The following is a 23,825-nucleotide window of genomic DNA, read 5'->3' as shown; positions in this document are numbered from 1 at the left end:
AGGGGGGGGCAGCACTACTGGTTGTAGATGGCTGAGCTCTCCACCAGTCACCTAGCAGCTGTGACACTGCATAGCCTTTTCTGTTGACATGGTGATCTGGATGTGTTCTGGGTGATGCTCCCGATCAGATCTAAAAATAAATATGATAGTGGTTTTATTGATTAGAGCCCCCACCTTACTGGAATGGAGCCCACACAGTTGCTGAGCATATGGCTGATATAAATGATTGTACTTTTGATTCTATTAAATACTGTGTTTATGTCCACATATTCGATCCAATTGGGAGAATCGCCCAGATTGCATCCAAATGGAATGTCAACAGAGAAGGCTATGCAGTGTCATCACTGCTAGGGACTGGCGGGGAGCACAGCTGTCTACAACCTGTAGTGCCAGCTCTCCTGCACATTTGCCCATTAGCCCCATAATGTAACCAGCACTGGATCCTAATGCGCTGCCATGAAGACAGACACTGGACTGGCCCTGTCAATAGCAGGGGCAGGACAGGAAGAGGAAATTGGGAACCCCCACAGTGGTGGAACACCAGGGCCTGGTTGCTGGTGACATATCCCTTGCTTTCCACCACCATGGGGGGGCTAAGATGTCAGGAAGGAGGCCCACTGCAGAACATGTGAAAGAGCCCTGCTGTGGGAAAGTAATAAAGGCCCCCTGGATCAGTGGAAAGCACACCATGCACACAGGGAAGGCCCCCGGGACCGATGGGTGGGGGTGGTCAGGGTGGCCCCCTATGGTTTCTTGCACCGATGCCCATTGTCACGAATATTTCATGTTTTTGCCTTTTTGATGCCCATTGTCAGGGATTGTGACAAAGTGTTCGGAATATTTCATGTTTATGCGTTTGATAGCCCTTCATAATGCAAATTTTTTGTCTATAGGTTATGTTAAAGAGAATCTCCAGCTTCCTTTTCGGAAATTTGCCTAGGGACTTTTTAGCATCTTGATAAAAGTCCCTAGTCAGATTGAAACATTGACGCTCAATTGTATTGTATATTGCATGAACAAAACAAAGGTGAATTTGTAACAAGACCTCTAGAGTGCATTCTATTCTTGGGAAAAAAAATAAATATATATTGCATTTTTTGTCGGCCCCCCTACTTTTGTCCCTGTCCCCCCCCCCCCCCAAAAAAAATATGAAAGCTGGAGATGCCACTGCAATCAAGTTGCAGAAACAACTCAAGGATGATCAGTGGAAACAGGATTCACCAGAGCTCAATTTTGACTGTTATGGCAAAGGCTGTGAATACTTACAGTATCTCACAAAAGTGAGTACACCCCTCACATTTTTGTAAATATTTTATTATATCTTTTCATGTGACAACACTGAAGAAATGACACTTTGCTACAATGTAAAGTAGTGAGTGTACGGCTTGTATAACAGTGTGCATTTGCTGTCCCCTCAAAATAACTCAACACAGCCATTAATGTCTAAACCGCTGGCAACAAAAGTGAATACACCCCTAAGTGAAAATGTCCAAAATGGGCCCAATTAGCCATTTTCCCTCCCCAGTGTCATGTGACTCATTAGCGTTACAAAGTCTCAGGTGTGAATGGGGAGCAGGTGTGTTAAATTTGGTGTTATCGCCCTCACACACTCCAGTGACATACTGGTCACTGTAAGTTCAACATGGCACCTCATGGCAAAGAACTCTCTGAGGATCTGGAAAAAAGAATTGTTGCTCTACATAAGTATGGCCTAAGCTATAAGAAGATTGCCAAGACCCTGAAACTGAGCTGCAGCACGGTGGCCAAGACCATACAGTGGTTTAACAGGCCAAGTTCCACTCAGAACAGGCCTCACCATGGTCGGCCAAAAGAAGTTGAGTGCACGTGCTCAGCGTCATATTCAGAGGTTGTCTTTGGGAAATAGACGTATGAGTGCTGCCAGAATTGCTGCAGAGGTTGAAGGGGTAGGGGTTCAGCCTGTCAGTGCTCAGACCATAAGCCGCACACTGCTTTAAATTGGTCTGCATGGCTGTCATCCCAGAAGGAAGCCTCTTTTAAAGATGATGCACAAGAAAGCCCGCAAACCGTTTGCTGAAGACAAGCAGACTAATGCCCCGTACACACGTGCAGATTATCTGAAGACTTTTGTCTTCAGATTTACCTTTTCTATGTAGTGCAAGGGCCTGCCGGATTGCATACAAATTGAAAGTGTTTAGGTTTGACCTCATATTATATGGTTTTGGTAAGTCTGCAGACAAAAGTCTTCAGATAATCTGCACGTGTGTACGGGGCATAAGGACTTGGATTACTGGAACCATGTTCTGTGGTCTAAAGAGACCAAGATAAACTTATTTTGTTCAGATGGTGTCAAGGGTGTGTGGCGGCAACCAGGTGAGGAGTACAAAGACAAGTGTGTCTTGCCTACAGTCAAGCATGGTGGTGGGAGTGTTATGCTCTGGGGCTGCATGAGTGCTGCCATCACTGGGGAGTGCCGGCATTGAGGAACCATGAATGCCAACATGTAATGTGACATATTGAAGCAGAGCATGATCCCCTTACTTCAGAGACTGAGCCGCAGGGCAGTATTCCAACATGATAACAACCTCAAACACACCTCCAAGACGACCACTGCCTTGCTAGAGAAGCTGAGGGTAAAGGTGATGGAGTGCCCAAGCATGTCTCCAGACCTAAACCCTATTGAGCATTTGTGGGGCATCCTCAAAGGGAAGGTGGAGGAGCACAAGGTCTCTAGCATCCACCAGCTCTGTAATGTCATCATGGAGGAGTGGAAGAGGACTCCAGTGGCAACCTGTGAAGCTCTGGTGAACTCCATGCTCAAGAGGGTTAAGGCAGTGCTAGAAAATAATGGTGGCCACACAAAATATTGACACTTTGGAACCAATTTAGACATTTTTACTTAGGGTGTACTCACTTTTGTTGCCAGCGGTTTAGACATTAATAGCTGTGCGTTGAGTTATTTTGAGGGGACAGCAAATTTACACTGTTATACAAGCTATACCCTCACTACTTTACATTGTAGCAAAGTGTCATTTCTTCAGTGTTGTCACATGAAAAGATATAATAAAATATTTACAAAAATGTGAGGGGTGTACTCACTTTAGTGACATACTGTATATACATGTGATTTTTTTGTTTTTTATTTTTAATAAACTTGCAAAGATTTCAAACAAACTTATTTCACATTGTCATTATAGGGTATTGCTTGTAGAATTTTGAGGAAAATAATGAATTTAATCCATTTTGAAATAAGGCTGTAACATAACAAAATGTGGAAAAAGTGAAGCGCTGTGAATGCTTTCCGGATGCACTGTACATTGGGCCAAGCTGGATTGATGTATAATATGTTGTTACAGAATTATATGTTCAAAGTTTAAAAATATCAAATATGTTTATTATTGGAGCTGATGGAAAGGTGTGCAAATCCCCAGAACAAGTTGGTTTTCCTAGAATCTCTCCCAGAGCCTTCAGTAATAGAGATTGCTGTGGTAGATTACCTTTCTCTGGACACAGACACTGCGCCCTCTTGACAGAGTCAAGCTCTCAGGTTTCTTTTCTTTCCACCTTCTATAATTATATATCATTTCTTATGTGAAATGAAATCACCTGGTGTATGTCCCTGTACTCTCACAAATCCTGAATCCTAGACAAAGTACTGGCACGCCCCTGTTATTCCAAAGTACAAAGTGGAAGCGTCAGTATCCTATGAAAAGTCACCATATCAGGTTGTGGTTCAAAAGGAAAGGCCAAGGAATAAATATACCCTGCATTAACTGGCAGGCACCTAATGTTAAGAAGCACTAGAGCTGCACGATTCTGGCAAAAATGAGAATCACTATTTTTTTGCTTAGAATGAAGATCACGATTCTCAAAATCTTTTTTTATTTTAAAGATATATATATATATATATTTTTATTACCATTTGAAATAAAGCTGTGACTAGGATCACCTCCCTCCTCTGTCATGGGTTACCCCCTCTTCTGTCATGATAACAATGGGTTAAATAAAGACAGCTCATATTTGAAAAAGCATGGCATGAATGTGCACTTCACGGAGAGGGATGAAGGGTGCATAGTCCCCGGGGCCTATGTCTGAAGAGGAAACGCGGTACCTCCCATCCACCGAATCACGTTGTCTCTCAGCTGACATCAGTTCCTGTATAGGCGCCATTTGCGTTCTATGCTGGCTCCGCAATGGCTGACGGCTTCCCCTCTGGTCCCGCCACAATACCAATGCCAGCATCCCGGGGACACCCTTGATCCCGGCATCTACACGAATGTGAGCTGATATTTTTTACAATGCAGACATCCCAACCTGCCCCCTTCCCCTACCAATTTAACACAACTAGAGGATGATCAAATGCAATCCAATCAGTATACAGAGGTTTACTTCTTCTGAGAGATATTAAAGGAACACTCTAACCACCATGACCACCTCATTAATTTACAATGGTCATGGTGGTAGGAGTCAGAAACACTGCATATGCTGGGATACTTACAATTATGTGCTGGGAGCTAGTTGCACCCATTGCACATGTGAATTACTGCTGGCGGGTACTCCTGGCGGGCACTGCTGGCTGGTATTGCTGGAGGGTACTGCTGGCTGGTACTTCTGGCAGTTACTTCTGGCTGGTACTGCTGGTGGTTACTGCTAGCTGGTACTGCTGGTGGGTACTGCTGGCTGGTACTGCTGGTTGGTACTGCTGGCTGTACTGATGGTTGGTACTGATGGCTGGTGCTGCTGGCTGGTACTGGTGTGGGTACTACTGGCTGGAACGTACTGCTGGTGGGTACTGCTGGTGGTTATTGCTGGCTGGTACTGCTGTGGGTACTGCTGGCTGGTACTGCTGGTGGGTACTGCTGGCTGGAACTACTGTGGGTACTGCTGGCTGATACTGCTGTGGGTACTGTTGGCGGGTGCTGCTGTGGGTATTACTGGCTAGTACTGCTGTGGGTACTGCTGGCTGGTGGGTACTGCTGGCAGGTACTGTGGTGGGTAATGCTGGCTGGTGGGTACTGCTGGCCAGTGGGTACTACTGGCTGGTGGGTACTGCTGTGGGCACTGCTGGCAGGTACTGCTGTGGGTACTGCTGGCTGGTGGGTTCTGCTGGCTGGTACTGCTGTGGGTACTGTTGGCTAGTGGGTACTGCTGGCTGGTAGGTACTGCTGTGGATACTGCTCGCTGGTGGGTCCTGCTGGCTGGTGGGTACTGCTGGCTGGTGGGTACTGCTGGCTGGTGGAAACTGCTGTGTGTACTGCTGGTGTGTACTGCTGCGGATACTGCTGGCAAAGAGTGAGTGTGAGGAGTGCAGAGCTGATGCTTCCTGTAGCTCTCTTTGGTCTCCTCTCACAGGATATCACTCGGCCTGTGGCAGAACGGAGCCATAACTACACAGGAAGCATAGACTCAGTTCTGACACCTGAGCTCTGACACAGACAGCCGGGATATCGCCCGGGTGTCAGGCAGCTGCAGCCTTGAGACTTGGGATGTCTGGCTATGTCATATCCAGACACAACGCTTAACCCACTGCACTGCAAATCATGAATATTGGGGATTGAGATCGCGGGAGTGGGTGAATCGAGAGCTCTAAAAGATTGTTTGCTTTGTTGGTGCTAGAAGTTCTCTTTAGGAAGGGTCTCCATCTTACCTCTTGCTCTGGTAGAGGAGCGCGTCTGGTGGCAGATTTAACAGATTCTCCACGTGTGTTTTTCTGGTCGGGATTGGCTAGCTCTAGAAGAAATATAGTAATAATATCATACATTTTGGAAAACCACTCAAATAAAGCTGTAATCAAGTGGTCATTGTGCCCCATGCGCCTCAAATAATGTCTCAAACACATGTCTGGAGACAGCTGCACACTGAGTGCCAGCAGCTTCAAAGGGCTTTAACTGGGATCTAGTACCAAGGCTGGAAACTGAATAAAAGAAATTGAAGTAGAGAAGTCTGTTCCCTGGCAGTATGCTGTAGAGCAGGATCTTTGCAGAAGACTAACAAAACCTCTGCTGATAGCTCTACAATCAGCAAATCTCTGCTGTTTGGGGGGCTCTAGCTGTGTCTGAATCTGCAGAGAGACCACTGCTTCCACACAAAGAGCAAGGGTCTCTAAACCCTATGGATATCATTTTCTACCAATTCTGTGGCTAATTTACAAAAAAAAAATTAAATTGAGAAACAGGACTCCCCATTCTCTGACGACAAATTGCCCTCCGCAATTTCCTCCCTAAAGGTCAATAATAGCCCGGGACCAGACAGTTATTCTGTCAGATTTTATGAGGTACTTCACAACCAACTGTCCCCTATACTACTTAGAACCTTAAAACCCAATATCGCCAAGTTGCCTGTTCTATCTGCAGACGTTGGAAGCCCAGATTAGCTATATACCCAAACCCGGCAAAGACCTGACAAACTGGGAGCTATAGGCCTATCTCACTCATTAATATTAACGCCAAAATGTTTGCTAAATTAATAGCAAATCACCTCCAGACCCACCTCCCAACTTTGGTCCATGACAACCGGGTCGGCTTCACAAAGGCTTGGGAGGCGAGAGAACACCTCTAGAGTTCTAGCTATTATCAATTATGCTCACTCACAGCGCCTTCCTCTGTGTTTGCTTTATGTGGATGCAGAGAAAGCTTTTGATAGAGTTAGTTGACACTTCTTTAAAGCTTCCCTGCGCCCAGTCGGTATCGGAGATACCCTAACCCTTAAGATCATGGCACCCTATCATAATCCTTGCGCCAGAATGAAAAGAAATGGGATATTGTGGGATTCCTTCTATATCCATAATGTGGCTCGACAAGGTTGTCCCCTTTTCCCCTTGCTGCATGTCCTAGTAATGGAGCATTTGGCCCTAAGGTCTAACTATTCCATCAAAAGCATCTAGGTAGGCTCTACTTCACATAGGTTGGCCCTTTTTGCTGACAATATTTTACTATTTAATATGCAACCCTCCATTATCCTACCCAATATCCTTGGGAAATTTGAACATTTTGGTAACCTTAGTAAAATAAATGTATCCAAGTCTGAAATCCTAAATATTACTCTCCCTTCATCCTTACAAGCTCAACTCCGACTGTAATTCCGTTTCCACTTAAGTCCGGCTTTATTGCCTACCTAGGGACCCATATTCCCTCTAACCTCTCAGATTTATACTGGCTTAATTACCTTAGAATCCTAGAAGACATATCAAAAGACCTGTCATGATGGCAACAGCAAAAGATTTTCTGGTTTGGTCATGTTGATATTTAAAAATGGACAAACTCCTGCGATTATTATATATATTCAACGCAATTTTGAATAATACCCTTCAAATTTTCTTTCACCAGCTGTGGTCACGGATACTACATTTTATGTGGGGCTCTCACTGCCCTTGTTTGAAGTTAGCATCCCCCCCCAATCCAAAATCAGTGGGGGGCCTCGGCCTCTCCGATTTTGCGACTGAGTGGTGGACTGGTTCCACCATAGAACAGATAAATGAGTGGTACATCTTGAACAAGATCTATCCCCATTAGATTTGTGGGCCCTCCCTTGAATACCCCCCTCCCATTGCCCTTCTTTCTCCTGCCTCTCCTTTTTGGCATTCCCTCCTCTCATCCTATGGGACAGAACCATAGTCCCACAAGGCTTGTCTCATTGACTGGGACGGTTAACTCTAATTTTTGATAACCCCTTTTTTAGCTCAGGACTCCAGGCATTCATGGTTGCAGGCCTATCCTGTGCAGACTGGCCCCAAGTATGTAGCATTCACACTGACCACATTACACACCAAGGCTTACTGCATTCTCAGCTAATCTCAGATCACAGCCACCACTGGCTTGCTAGAGCATAACTGACAACCTTTTTAAACAAATGGCGGTCAGATCCTTATGCCTCCTCTACATATACAGTTCTTGAGTCATTCGTCTCTCAGGATACTGTCCCAGGTCACACAGTTTTCACACTCTATGCAGTGCTGTATTTTGGCCTAGGCCAACAAGGCCCAGGCCTAGGGCAGCACTTTGCAGGGGGGCAGCAAAAAAGTCCCCCACTCCACCTGAGATTCTATTTGGCCAGTGGTTGCTAGAGCTGCCTCTCGTACCCCCCTCCTCTCTTTCTCACCCCCCTTTTCCCTCTCTCTCATTCCCCCTCTCTCTCTCATTCCCCCTCTCTCTCTCTCATCCCCCCTCTCTCTCTCCCATCCCCCTCTCTCTTTCTCTCTCTCTCATCCCCCCTTATCTCCCCCCCCTCTCTCTCCCATCCCCCTCTCTCTCTCTCCCATCCCTCTTTCTCTCTCTCTCATCCCCCCTTCTCCCTCTCTCTCCCACCCCCTCTCTCTCCCACCCTCTCTCTATCTCTCTCTCTCTCATCCCCTCTCTTTCTCTCTCATCCCCCCTCTCTCTCACCCCCCTCTCTCTCTCATCTCCCCCTCTCTCTCCTATCCCTCCTCCCCCTCTCTCTCATATCCCCCTCTCTCTCTTTCTCTCTCTCTCTCACTCCCCCCTCTCTCCCTCACCCACCCCCCTCTCTCTTCCACTCCCCCTCTCTCTCTCTCTCTCACTCCCCCCCCTCTCTCCCTCACCCACCCCCCTCTCTCTTCCACTCCCCCTCTCTCTCATCTCCCCCTCTCTCTCCTATCCCTCCTCCCCCTGTCTCTCATATCCCCCTCTCTCTCATCTCCCCCTCTCTCACTCCCCCCCCTCTCTCCCTCACCCACCTCTCTCTTCCACCCCCCTCTCGTGAGATCTCAGGGGTGCATGCTCGGACTTGTAGTCCTTAAATTTTGGAGGGAGTCACATCCGTTAAAAAGGAAGGAGTGGGGCAAATTTACATAGGAGGGTGAGAGGTGCGCCCAATTTTAGTCTTGCCTAGGGCAGCATAAAACCAAAATACACCACTGACTCTATGGCATGTTGAGAGAGGGGACCTCCACTATAAACCCTTTGTTTCCAAATGGGAGTCCTACCCAGGCTCTTCGTTTTCAGAGAAATGTAAAAAAAAGGCCTAAGAAGCCTAAGTGCAGTACACCAACAAATTATTTGAAAAATTTCCAGAAGTGAAGTGTAAAGCAGGCTCATTAACAGGTAATCCAGGCTCCTGTCACTGTTCTTCCATAACGCTGAGCTGACCAGCAGCTGCAAAGGAAGGGTTGGAGCCTGGGGTCAACAGGCCCCCACACTTCCGGGACCACCGTGGAGCATGTGGAACACACATACCAGAAGTGACGTCAAACAGGGGGCGGTGAAGTGTTTGAGCATGTGCAGAAGATCCTTCTTCAAAACCATAGCCTCAGTGTTTGGAGACATAGCCTGGGTCCAGGCTCTTAATGACATAATGGCGATGGAAATGTTGGTAGTTGAGGATAGTCCACACTACTTTGACTTGCAGGCAAGCATATAGTGATTCTGCTCATTTTCAAGCTCTCCCCAATTAATATCAAATTCAATTTTTATTATCTGCGTGTCTTTGGGCGCTTCCTAAATAGTCATGGGCAGAGCAATTTTTAGAAGTTATATTTTTAGAAGTTATATTGTCTGGTCTTCAAACATGTTTGGTTTTGCTTGGTTGCATAAATGCTACCTTCACAGCTTCTCTCCCTCCCCTTGTTTTGATAATGAGAAGTTCTCTGGTACTAGGTTGACATTTTTCTTCCAAGGCCTCATCTGGTGTTCCGGAAGCCCAATATTAGCCTTTTCGCCCCCATAGTTACATAGAAAACCCAACCATACAATCCCATATACACAATCCAGAGGAAGATGAAAAGCCCCAGCAATGCATGATTTAATTTGCTACAGCTGAGGAAAAAATTCCTTCCTGATCCCCTGAGAGGTGGGGGACGGATGAGGGGTACATTGACAACTAAACTCTGGTAAACTTTGATACAATACAAACTTTCTAGCTTGTGTTTTTTAGGGGGAGTACACAAGCAATTTTGCTATAGTTGCTAATAAAATAGCAAGCTTTTAAATGCTCGCCGCGCAGATGCACCAAATGGTTACCTATGGTGTGAGTTCCAAAAGTAGCGATTAATCAAACATGATCACGAAATGCCCCAAATGTGTGCAGTTTTCCACTACTACGTGCTAGTTTTGTAATTCATACCATAGGGAGCTCTTTTATTTGGGCGGCAACTGATGGCTCCATGTAGAGATTAAAAGCTAGGGATTTTAGTAGCTTGACTGAACCACTAAATAGCTACAGTTGTGCAAGTCCTTGAGCACTTGTTTTTAAGTTTATTTTCTTGCATTTCTAAAAGTTCTGTTTATGGTTCTCATCTGTTCTGCATACAATAAGGCATGAGAAAGGGTATTTTTCTGCCCCAAAACGCGTTGCCATGCCCCCTGTTTGGTGTGTGATGTCATCACAGGTGTTTGGCCCACTTTGGATGCTTGTGGTCTACAGCACTTTTCCTTTGGACTGAGAGGTTTTTATGTGTCCACACTGGCTGATAGAGGGAAGACTGCCACCTGCTGGATGTTCAAGTACATGCTGCTTCTCCATTATACAATACAATGTTTCTACCACACATTGCCTGTACACACGATTCAAAAATCGGACAAGAAATACCGCTTTCCAAGCAATTGTACGATAATCAGATCATTAGTACAGAGCTTTTGAGAGCCAAAAATAACCGTTCATCTAAAATAATCTGATCAGACAAGCACAAACTTTTTTCTCGTATGATACCAGATTATACGATTTTCGTTTAATCAGTACAGTTGTCGATCGAAAATACAATACAAATACACTACAACACATGACATCGCTTCTGATTTTTTATTCTGTTATACGAGAATTTTCGTAACTTTAGTAAACTCTTCATGTTCGATATGCGACTAGCATGCAAAAAAAAAAAAAACAGACGATCTGCTGCCCTATTTTTTGGATCATGTGTACAGGCCATTAGACTTATGCCTCGTACAAACGCAACGATTATCGCCCGACCGATCGTCCGACTTTTGTCCAGAGTGGTGTTTTGTTGGTTGGAATGTGCCTAGACTGCACAAGAATTTTCTCGGCCAACAAAAATCTACTTCAGAAGTGATGTCATGTGCTGGTTTACTTTCCGTGTGTTTTTTCTTCTCTGAGCATGCCCAGTCTTGCTCATCAGATTTTTGTCTGCCGAAATCTGTATTGACTGACGGAAAATCGGGCGTTGTGTTGACGGCCAACAAAAATTTTATAGCCTGCACACCAGATTTTATTCGGCCGAAAAGTCGGAGTCGGTTGTCGGAAGCATCATACTAACAAGCCGAAAATCAGCCGATCGGACGTTAATAATCGATGCGTGTGTACGGGGCTTAAGAAGCTATGTTATCCATTTATGCTGGGTGATAGAGGGAAGGCTGTCAAAGCATATTTGTTTTTAACTTTTAGGATTGTTTATTAAATGCTACACTGAACCGGTGGTGTGCGTTTCTCTCTCTTTTTCTAAATTTTCCCATATAATGACCTAATACTCTATGAGGATCTACAGATTTCACACTCCTATGAGCTCTTATTAAAACTTACGTTTTTTGGCTGTTTTAAGGTCATCTTTCTTGGTTGATCCACCAGCTTGGGCAGCTGCATTGGAGTTTCCACTTGTCATGTTGCTAGCTGATTTCTCCTCCTTTTTCTGTGTCTCCTGTGATAGAATATTCTTTGGTTTAAAGAAGAAATAGGCTAGATCCAATTTTTACACTTTCACCTGCTTTTGTACTTAATTGGAAGACCAGAGGATGGGCATTTTTAACATTTTGCCACTTTATTAAAATGTATGTAGATCCAGTAGTAAAAAAGAAAACATATTATATGTTTAAACTGAGAAAAAATAAAATTTTAAGAAAAAAAATAAGGTCATTTTAAAATTAATGGCAGCAACCCCTTTTAAAAAAAGTTGGGACAGCAACAAAAAGCTGCCAACGTAATTGCCAACATTTTTCCTTCAGACTTTGCTGGAGAGATTGTGGCAACTCTGGCACAATCTTTCAAATTTTTTGGCAGTGTAAGAACTTATCTAGCTTCTGGAGGAAATTTTTCAGTATTGCTGAAATGAGCTATTGCAGACATCACAGGATTTTTAGTACCCCCCGAACCAGCGTTAGCAATCCTACTTTTAGTAGTAGACAAATATCCAACGCTTCGCCGTACAGTAGGTATTCAAATACTGATCACAGCTAAACTAGTTATTGTCAGGATGTATTTGCCATATGTATTTTTAAGCCATATGTATTTTACATATCTTTGTCTTGAATTTTATGGCACCCTATTACCTGATAAAGAAAACTTTTTTTCAATCATTTCCTCAAGGTGTGGTGTGGTTGACCCTTGGCACACTAATCTATATATTTTCAATACCTGGTTACTGCCAGGCATTGGAAGAGCACCTATCCTAAAGCTGGATACACACTATCCAACTTTTGTGGTTAGATTTCCTTCAGATTTACCTTTTCTATGTAGTGCAAGGGCCTGCCAGATTACATACAAATTGAAAGTGTTTAGGTTTGACCTCATATTATATGGTTTTGGTAAATCTAAAGGAAAAAGTCTTCAGAAAATCTTATAGTGTGTATGGCCCATAACTCATCAGACGTCATGGTAAAAGTTAACCTAAATTACAAGTATCAAAGACTCATAGCAATAAGGAAAGCCTCTTGCTCGTCCCTTGGTAAACAATGGAAGTGTTGGAAAGATTGGTACAGGCGGTAGAAAATGGGAGTTTGTGGGGAATCTTGGGCTGGAAAACCAGAACCCAAATTGGTTCATCACAAAAACAGAAAACTGGACTTTCTAAGGCACATCATGAAATGAATCATAGCGACTCACAAATTCTCTTAAAACATAATTTTATTACAAAATAGAGTCACAGTAAAATTATTTGAAAGGACAAGTGTCCAAACAAAACATGTATAACATGTGTGAAGACAGTGGATTAAAAACGAGTAACCCAAGACTATTTTAACCCATATGGTCTCCTATTGAGAATGGGAAAATAGTGTGGGTTATTATAAATTCACAAAGTTATTTGAAATAACATCATAAGATACATAATCACATCTGATATTTGGGTCTACGCGTTTCACAGCGTGCTTCTTCAGGACTGTATTTATACATCAGAAGTTTCTGTACTAGGGTGTAGCCAGCGTCTCCCAGGCGAGCATAGAGGACGCCGAAAAAACAAGGGTCTTGGCTTGTACGTATATAGTATGAACCCTTTTAGACTAAGCCCTTAACCATGTAAAGATATACAGGAGGGGTAGACTCCGGATTGGTAAATCCTGGGGTCAAATCAAGCCCTCGAAATTCCTGAGATTTTAGTATGATGGAAAACGGGACAAGTTGTATATTATATATCATCCAGAACGGGGGAGGAGCGGAATAGTATGTCTTTTCAAGATAGTTGATGGCCGAATAGAGGTATATTTAGGTAATTTAACTCTTAAGGTAAAGCCAGCCAGCATCATCCTAGTAAATCTCCCCAGTTATGGGTTAACAGTATTTGTTTGAATCATATTCATGGAAACTGATTGATTCCACTCAAAAAACACAGTAGAGGTCCCCCAGATATTTTGAAAATCAAAGCTGAAGTTTGCAGGCTGAAATGTTTGGTGTTTGCCGCATGTCCCGCCGCCATGGTACAGGAGGTAATTCTAAAGGTAGGATAGAAGCTTTTCTTAGCACATTTTCATCTGCATTTAACTGTTTTTTGTTTTTTATTAATTGAGCCAGATGTAACTATTTCAAATATTTAGCTCTGATCCACTTTGTAATTTGTTACTATCTTAAGCCCTTTGTGGCACATGACACTTGCTGTTGTTATTTTATTTTATTTGCTTTTACATGGTGCGGCACTTGCTGTCATTTACGCGTTATGTACCTTGCGTTATTTGTATGTTATTTGTATGGTAAAAGTTGAATAAAAATCTATGGAGGGAAAAAAAAAAAAAAAAAAAATCGCTCAATTCTCCCATTAACACTGACTGAGAATTCCTCCCACACTGCTATTATGTTCTGCCGGTGGGAGGGAGCGCGGGAAGCCTACCAAGCTGGCAGAACACAGTGATTACTGCTAGCAGCTATAGTCGCAGGCAGTAATCGAATGTAAAAAATCTGGCAGGCTGGTTGTACTGAGGTCAATTGATGGATTGATTGATTTGAGTAAAATCAGCCTGCCCATATATGGATTGAATCTCAGCAGGTACATGATTAACTAGCGAATTTCCGTCTATGTATGGCCGGCTTAATAAGTAAGAGCTGGAAGAACATTCTGCAAATAATTAGGTTAATTGGCAACAGGACAGTAACATGACTGGGTATAAAAAGGACATCTTAGAGAGTCAGTCTCTCAGAAGTAAAGATGGGCAAAGGTTCACCAATCTGTGAAAAACTGCATCTGAAAATGGTCAATTATAGAATACAGAATACAGTTCCTCAACATAAGATTGCCAAAAATTTAAAATTTTTCATCTACAGCAGAGCTCATCATTTCAAATCCTGAGCTACTAGCCAGGCCTAGAGTTACTCGCCACCAGTTGCACCACCCAACCCCTACCCTGCCCCACCCCTAAATACACCCTAGTAAATTATCTCATGAAATGACACTTAAATGATTTATGCAGAATTAAGTAAAAAAAAAAATATTAACAATATTAACATAAAATTAACATAAAGCATATCAATGCCCATCAGAGCAGCCTCATCAGTGCCCATCAGTGCAGCCTTATCAGTGCAGCTTATCAGTGACCATCATTGCTGCCTCATCAGTGTCCATCAGTGCAGGCTATCAGTGCCGCCCCATCAGTGGCTATCAGTGCAGCCTATCAGTGCCCATCAGTGCAGCCTATTAGTGCCCATCAGTGTAGCATATCAGTTCCCATCAGTGCTGTCTTATCAGTAAAGACCGATCAGTGCAGCCCATCAGTGCCGCCTCATCAGTGGCCATAAGTGCCGCCTCATCAGTGGCCATAAGTGCCACCTCATCAGTGGCCATCAGTGCAGCCCCATCAGTGCCCATTAGTGGAGCCTTATCAGTGCTTATCCATGAAGCCTATCAGTGCAGCCTCATCTGTACCCATCAGTGCAGCCTATCAGTGCCTATCAGTGCAGCCTCATCAGTGCTTATTAGTGTCCATCAATGCTGCCTCATCAGTGGCCATCAGTGCCACCTCATCAGTGGCTATCAGTACTGCCTCATCAGTGCAGACTATTAGTTCCCATCAGTGTATCATATCAGTGCGCATCAGTGCTGTCTTATCAGTACAGCCCAATCAATGCAGCCCATCAGTGCTGCCTCATCAGTGTCCATCAGTGCAGCCCCATCAGTGCAGGCTATCAGTGCCGCCTCATCAGTGCCCATCAGTGTAGCATATCAGTTCCCATCAGTGCTGTCATATCAGTACAGACCGATCAGTGTAGCCCATCAGTGCCCATTAGTGCAGCCTTATCAGTGCGCATCGATGAAGCCTATCAGTGCCCATCAGTGCAGCTTCATCAGTGTCCATCAGTGCAGTCTATCAGTGCCCATTAGTGCCTATCAGTGCAGCCTCATCAGTGCTTATTAGTGCCCATCAATGCAGCCTATCAGTCTCCATCAGTGCAGCCTCATCAGTACCCATCAGTGCAGATTATCACTGCCTGGGGATCACAGAGAGGAATGGGGAGGAGAGCCAGCTGGATCACACAGACAGAGGTTCTCACACTGTGACACAGCTTGGATCTGAAACACCAGCCACTGTCAAACAAGCTACTAGCCAGGCCTTAAGAGTTACTCACCACCAGTTGCCCCACCCAACCCCTACCATGTCCTGCCCCTAAATATGCCTTTCTAAATTATCTCATGAAATTACACTTAAATATTTTATGCAGGATTGAGTTACAAAAATAAATATTAACACCTTTAACAATATTAACATAAAGCCTATCAGTACCCATCAGTGCAGCCTCATCAGTACCCATCAGTGCACATCAATGCAGCCTATCAGTGCCCATCAGTTCAGTCCCATCAGTGCAGCATATCAGTGCTGCCTTATCAGTGCAGCCTCATCAGTGCGGCCTGATCAGTGCCCATCATTGCTGGCTCATCAGCACCACCTCATCAATGGCCATCAGTGAAGCCTCATCAGTGGCAATCAGTGCAGCCGTATCAGTGCTCATCAGTGCAGCCTGTCAGTGTCCATCAGTGCAGCCTCATCAGTGCACTCCCATCAGTGCCACCTCATCAGGGGCCATCAGTGCTGCCTCATCAGTGCAGCCTATCAGTACCCATCAGTGCAGCCTATTAGTGCCCATCAGTGTAGCATAAAAGTGCCCATCAGTGCTGCATTTTCAGTGCAGCCCCATCAGTGCAGGCCATGAGTGCCGCCTCATCAGTGGCCATCAGTGCCGCCTCATCAGTGCCCAACAGTGCAGACTATTAGTGCTCATTAGTGTATCATATCAGTGCAACAGACAGCATGGATTCATGAAAGACAGAAGTTGTCAAACAAACCTGATTTCCTTTTATGAGGACGTAAGTAAAACCTTGGACAAAGGGGTGGCTGTGGACATAGTATATCTGGATTTTGCAAAAGCGTTTGACACAGTTTCCCACACACGGCTAATGTGTAAGGTAAAGTCTACAGGCTTGGAAAGATCAGTTTGTAAATGGATAGAAAATTGTCTAAAAGATAGAATTCAGAGAGTAGTGGTTAATGATTCTTACTCTGAATGGTCTAAGGTTATCAGTGGTGTACCCCAAGGTTCAGTGTTGGGACCCTTACTTTTTAATATCTTTATAAATGATATAGGGTGTGGGATTAAAAGTACCATTTCAGTCTTTACAGATGACACCAAGCTTTGCAGTGGAATAACTTCTTTACAGGATGTCTCCAACTTACAAGCTGACCTCAATGCCTTTCATTGGGCAATTATGTGAAAAATGAGGTTTCTTGTATTAACAGAGGCATGGACTCCAGAGAGAGAATCATTTTTCCCCTGTATAAATCGTTAGTAAGACCTCATCTGAAATATGCAGTTCAGTTTTGGGCACTAGTACTTAAAAAGGATACCAGGGAACTGGAGAAAGTGCAGAGAAGGGCAACCAAACTGATAAGAGGCATGGAGGACCTCAGCTATGAGAAAAGATTGGAGGAACTGAATTTGTTCTCTCTGGAGAATAGGAGATTAAGGGGAGATATGATCAACATGTATAAATACATAAGGGGTCCATATAGTGAACTTAGTGTTGAGTTGTTCACTTTAAGCTCAACACAGAGGACAAGGGGGCACTCTTTACGTCTAGAGGAAAACAGATTTCATCTCCAAATACGGAAAGGTTTCTTCACCGTAAGAGCTTTGAAAATGTGGAATAGACTCCCTCCAGAGGTGGTTCTGGCTAGCTCACTAGACTGCTTTAAAAAAACGCCTGGATTATTTCCTGGGTCTACATAATATAAATGTTTACAAATTTTTATAGGTAAAGTTGATCCAGGGAATATCCGATTGCCTCTCGGGGGATCAGGAAGACATTTTTTTCCCTGCTGTAGTAAATTGGATCATGCTTTGCTGGGTTTTTTTGCCTTCCTCTGGATCAACTGCGGGTATAGGATTGTGTATATGGGATTGTATTGTTGGGTTTTCTTTACTGTTTTTTTTTTTGTTTGTTTTTTATTGGTTGAGCCAGATGTGTCTTTTTTTCAACCTGACTAACTGTGTAAAACAATAATGGTTGCTAATGTGAAATCAGTGGCCATCAGTGCAGCCTCATCAGTGCAGCCTCATCAGTGCAGCCTTATCAGTGCCCATTAATGAAGCCTATTAGTGCCCTTCAGTGCAGCCTCATCAGTGCAGCCTCATCAGTGCTTATCAGTGCAGCCTCATCAGTGCTTATCAGTGCAGCCTTATCAGTGCCCATTAATGAAGCCTATTAGTGCCCTTCAGTGCAGCCTCATCAGTGCTTATCAGTGCAGCCTCATCAGTGTCCATCAATACAGTCTATCACTGCATGGGGATCATAGGGAGGAATAGGGAGGACAGCCATGCCAGATCACACAGAGAGAGGATCTCCAACTGTGACACAGCTTGGATCGGAAACACCAGCCACTGTCAAACAAAGTCCCCCCTCCTGGACTGGCTCCTATGATAGACAGTACACTAATTCAGATTCCTGGCATTGAACCGGTGTGCTGTCCATCAAAGGAGCCGGTCCACAAGGCGGGACTTTGTTTGATAGCGACTGGCATTTCAGATCCAAGCTGTGTCACAGTGAGAGATCCTCTCTCTCTGTGATCCAGCCGGCTCTCCTCCCGACAGTTTCCTGGCTGATCGTTTCTAGCAGAAGCGGTGCAGCCTTTTATAAACAGGTCATCAGAGCGGTCCCTGCTCCACACTTGCTCTCAGCTTATTTCCATTCGCCTAATGCGAGCAGGTGAGTAGAAATTTTAAAGGGCTGATCTACAGTACATAGTGTCATCAAAAGATTCCAAGACTCTGAAGAAATCTCTGTGCACAAGGGACAAAGCCAATAATAGATGCCTGTGATTGTCAGGCCCTCAGGCCTACTGCATTTAAAACATGCATGATTCAGATATGAGCACTGGAATACTTCCAAAAAACTGTTTTCCGTAACATCCAAAAATGCAAGGTAATGATCTATCGTGCAAAGAAGAAGTCATAGCTGAACATGATCCAGAAATGCCACCATCTACTCTGGGCCTTCTTTCATTTAAAATTGATTGTTGCAATGTGGAAAACTGTTCTGTGGTCAGACAAATTGAAATTTGACATTCTTTTTGGCAACCATAGGAGCCCTGTTCTCCAGATTAAAGAGGAGAGGGACCTTCCAGCTTGTTATCAGCGATCAGTTCAAAAGCCTTCATTTCTGATGGTATGGGGATGCTTTGGTGTGTATGGAATGGGCAGCTTGCCCACCTGGAAAGGCACCATCATTGCTGAAAGATAAATCCAGGTTTTACAGTAGCAAATGCTCCCATCCAGAAGATGTCTTTTTCAGCGAAGGCCGTGCATATTTCTTTTTCTTTTAAGGTAATTTTATTAATGCTTATAGAAAAAAAAACAAGGTGCAATGTATTTTTATATATATATATATATATATATATATATATATATACACACACACGTGTAAGTGATACAAACACAGCAAGCATATAAAGATGATACCAAGAGTCCACCCAAAAGTCTACAAGGGTGTATATTAACTTATTAACTGAACAAAACAGAAAGTCAATATAACAGCACAGGTTCCGAAGTTTAACAGGTAGGATTCCAGAAGAAAAGAGTAAAGCACACTCAGAGTATAAGCATAGCCCATTAAGATGAACGTTGAACGTTTTATACATTTTTTCCAAGTACCCTTTAAAATTAATGACATTCAAATCTCTATGTCACCTGACATAGTAATCTATCCTGACCGTAATTTGTTAAATTTTTAAGTGCAGCCTTGAGCAAGGTAAGTCAATTTATACATTGGCAATGCTTTGTTAATTAGGTCAACCCAAGCCTCTAAGTGGGGAGGCTCTGATCTCTTCCACTGAGATTTGTTGAGCTCTTCCTCTGCCAGAACACCTAAGAGGCATCGAGAAGGAGTACAGATATTGGGCAGAGCCAGCTTCTCCTCAATAAACCCACAGATTTCACTCCAAAATGTATGCACTTTGGGACAGTCCCAAATCCTATGGTAAAAGTCCCCAATAGCTGATTGGCATTGATAGTGGTGTGGGGATGGAGCTTTACCCATTTTATAAAAATCTAGTAGGCGTGTAGTACATCCTATGTACAGTATCTCACAAAAGTGAGTACACCCCTTCAGGGCCGGTGCTTCCACTAGGCAAACTAGGCAGCCGCCTAGGGCGCATTGCCACCTAGGGGCGCAGCCACGAGTTACATAGTTACATAGTTACATAGTTACATAGTTAGTGAGGTTGAAAAAAGACACAAGTCCATCCAGTTCAACCCATGATGCGTGTGTGTTTGCTTTTAACCGTACATTGTGTACCCCTGTATGTTGTGGTCTTTAAGGTGTACATCTAATAGTTTTTTGAAACTATCTATGCTCCCCGCTGATACGACTGCTTGTGGAAGAGAATTCCACATCCTTACCGCTCTTACAGTGAAGAACCCCCTACGCACTTTAAGGTTAAACCGCCTTTCCTCAAGTTTTAGTGAGTGGCCACGTGTCTTATTGTATTCCCTTTCTCTGAATAGTTTGTTCCTTATGCTAGGGTCGCCAGTACAGTATTTGTACATTGATATCATATCCCCCCTCAATCGTCTCTTCTCCAGAGAGAATAGGTTCAGTGCTTGTAGTCTTTCCTCATAGCCGATGTCCTCCATTCCCCTAATTATTTTTGTTGCCCTCCTCTGGACTTTCTCCAGTTCCAGCACATCCTTCCTGCGGACCGGTGCCCAGAACTGGACAGCATACTCCAGATGTGGCCGGACCAGAGTCTTGTAGAGCGGGAGAATAATCTCTTTATTTCTGGAGTGAATCCCCCTTTTTATACATCCCAGTATTCTGTTGGCTTTGCTTGCGGCGGCTTGGCATTGCATGCCACTGCCAAGCCTGTTGTCTACCAGTACCTGTTGTCTACCAGAAGAGTTGGCACTCTTCTTTATTAATGATCCCTGTGAGTTGAGGGGAGGGGCAGCTGTGGGGGAGGAAGAAGGGACAGAGGAAGATGCTAGGTGTCTGGGGCAGTGGCGGAACTACCAAGCCTTGGCTTTCCACCAATGTTGGGGGGCCCAAGACGCAGGAAGGGAGCCCACCGGAGTGCTGCCTGCATGATGATCCTCTTCGGCTGGAGCTGGGGTGAGCACTGTGGTCCAGGAGAGAAGTGTCCTAAGAAAAGGAATCACAGTGAAGGAGGACATAGCACGGACCACTCTCTTAATACCGCTCAGTGAGCGTCCCCAGAACAGGGGATCGGGGTCCCTGGGTGTGACATGGAGGATCCCTGGTGTGAAAGGGAATCGGGGTCACCAGGTGTGTCATGGGGAATCGGAGTCACCAGGTGTGACATGGGGGATAGGGGTCACCGGGTGTAACAGGGATTCGGGGTCACCAGGTGTGCCATGAGGAATTGGGGTTCCTGGGTGTGCCATGGGGGATTGAGGTCCCCAGGTGTGACATGGAAAAACATCAGGGTCTCTCTGGGTGTGACATGGAGCAACATCGGGGTCAGTGGGTGCGACAGAAAGACATGAAGGAATATTGGGGTCCCAGAATGTGACATGGAAAAACATCAGGGTCCTTGGGTGTGACATAGAATGACATCAGGGTCCCCAGCTGTGATATGGGGGTCACTGGGTACGACATAGAGAAGTTTTTAACCCCTACACCCTTTTTTTTTTTTTGGGGGGCGCAAGTAGCTGGTCTTGCCTAGGGCGTAAAATAGTCTAGCACCGGCCCTGCACCCCTTACATTTCTGTAAATATTTTATTCTATCTTTTTATGTGACAACATTGAAGAAATGACACTTCGCTACAATGTAATGTAGTGAGTGTACAGCTTGTATAACAGTGTAAATTTGCTGTCCCCTCAAAATAACTCAACACACAGCCATTAATGTCTAAACCGCTGGCAACAAAAGTGAGTACACCCCTAAGTCCAAATTGGGCCCAAAGTGTCAATATTTTGTGTGGCCACCATTATTTTCCAGCACTGCCTTAACCCTCTTGGGCAAGGAGTTCACCAGAGCTTCACAGGTTGCCGCTGGAGTCCTCTTATACTCCTCAATGATGACATCACGGAGCTGGTGCATGTTGGAGACCTTGCGCTCCTCCACCTTCCATTTTGAGGATGCCCCACAGATGCTCAATAGGGTTTAGGTCTGGAGAAATGCTTGCCCAATCCATCACCTTTATCCTCAGCTTCTTTACCAAGGCAGTGGTCGTCTTGGAGGTGTGTTTGGGGTCGTTATCATGTTGGAATACTGCTCAGCTTCCCAGTTTTAGAAGGGAGGGGATAATGCTCTGCTTCAGTATGTCACAGTACTCGCTGGCATTCATGGTTGCCTCAATGAACTGTAGTTCCTTAATGCCGGCAGCACTCAGGCAGTCCCAGACTATGACACTTTATGCTTGACTGTAGGCAAGACACACTTGTCTGTGTACTCCTCATCTGATTGCCGCCACACACGCTTGACACCATATGAACCAAATAAGTTCTTATATAAGGTCTCATCAGACCACAGGGCATGGTTCCAGTAATCCATGTCCTTAGTCTGCTTGTCTTCAGCAAACTGTTTGTGGGCTTTCTTGTGCATCATCTTTAGAAGAGGCTTCCTTCTGGGACAACAGCCATGCAGACCAATTTTATGCAGTGTGCGGCGTATGGTCTGAGAACTGACAGGCTGACCCCCCACCCCTTCAACCTCTGCAGCAATGCTGGCAGCACTCATACGTCTATTTCCCAAAGACAACCTCTGGATATGACACTAAGCACGTGCATTCAACTTCTTTGGTCAACCATGGCGAGGTTCAGAGTGGAACCTGTCCTGTTAAACCACTGTATGGTCTTGGCCATTGTGCTGCAGCTCAGTTTCAGGGTCTAGCCCATCTTTATGTAGAGCAACAATTCTTTTTTTCAGATCCTCAGGGAGTTCTTTGTCATGAGGTGCCATGTTGAACTTCCAGTGACCAGTATGAGAGAGTGAGAGCGATAACACCAAATTTAACACACCTGCTCCCCATTCACACCTGAGACATTGCAACACTAATGAGTCACATGACGCTGGGGAGGGAAAATAGCTAATTGGGCAAAATTTGGACATTTTCACTTAGGGGTGTACTCACTTTTGTTGCCAGCAGTTTAGAAATTAATGGCTGTGTGTTAAGTTATTTTGAGGGGGCAGCTAATTTACACTATTATACAAGCTGTACACTCACTACTTTACATTGTAGCAAAGTGTCATTTCTTCAGTGTTGTCACATGAAAAGATATAAAAAATATTTACAAAAATGTAAGGGGTGTACTCACTTTTGTGACATACTTTAGATACTTTAATTCAGTGATTCTTAACCTGGGTTCAGTGGGTCAGTCTCGAGGGTTCGGCACACCCTCCGCTAGTACCACTTCGCTGTCAGGGACTATTTCTCCAGTTTCGGGCATGTCCTTCCGCTCCCACTCCACTCGCACTCGCAGCTCTCTCTGCCCCTGGCTCACTCTTACTGCTGGCTGTGCAGCTCGGCTCCCGGCCGAATCCGATCCAGCCGGAGCCGGCGTCGCCCACTGTGGAGTGGTGGTGGGGGGGGTGGAGACAGGCCAGCCGTGCGGTGCGGAGAGAGACTGTCTGGGGGAGGGACTAACCCGTGCAGCGGCTGCCCAGCACAGTGCGGGAGAGAACCACCCGGCCAGGCAGTCGCAGCAGCAGAAGAAACCGGCAGGTGAGAGGCCAGAGAGCCAGTGGTGACAGTGGTGCTGCAGCCTGCAGGAAGAAAACCTAGCCTGTGATCAGGAGTCGGGACACAGGTGAAAAAAAGGTAGGACTGGAGTAGTACTGGCTGTACTAGTCTAGTGATTGACTGTCTGACTGACTGTGTGAGAACACTGAGAAGACTATGTAAAGGGGATCTATTTTATGGGGAACCTGGCCTGCTGTAAGGGGGGGAGATCTAAATGGGGGACGGGACCTCACCTCACCCTGGCCTGCTGTAAGGGGGGATCTATATGGGGGACATGATCCCCCATATAGATCCCCCTTACAGTAGGCCAGGGTGAGGTAAGGTCCCCCATATAGATCCCCCCCTACAGCAGGCCAGGGTGAGGTTAGGTCACTCTGGGGTCCCCCATATAGATCCCCCCTTACAGCAGGCCAGGGTGAGGTTAGGTCACTCTGGGGTCCCCCATATAGATCCCCCCCTACAGCAGGCCAGGGTCCGGACCTCACCTCACC

The 23,825-nt window shown here is 45.0% G+C and overlaps 1 protein-coding gene across 3 annotated transcripts in view; it reads right to left on the bottom strand.

The window, feature by feature from the left end:
• Nucleotides 1–23,825, bottom strand: part of LRRC71 (leucine rich repeat containing 71) — a 96,436-nt gene that overhangs the window by 11,128 nt on the left and 61,483 nt on the right. For all 3 annotated transcript variants that reach the window (XM_082275085.1, XM_082275086.1, XM_082275087.1), the window contains 2 exons: nt 11,467–11,581; nt 5,627–5,709 (listed from right to left, as the gene is read on the bottom strand). In XM_082275085.1, the coding sequence (XP_082131211.1) occupies nt 5,627–5,709; nt 11,467–11,581 (198 nt within the window). The remainder of the gene's footprint in view (nt 1–5,626; nt 5,710–11,466; nt 11,582–23,825) is intronic.

Source organism: Pelophylax lessonae (genome assembly GCF_965119305.1).
Source record: "Pelophylax lessonae genome assembly, chromosome: 13".
Classification (NCBI taxonomy): domain Eukaryota; kingdom Metazoa; phylum Chordata; class Amphibia; order Anura; family Ranidae; genus Pelophylax; species Pelophylax lessonae.
Note: the sequence above shows the minus strand (reverse complement) of the source record. Positions and strands in the feature narration are given on the sequence as shown.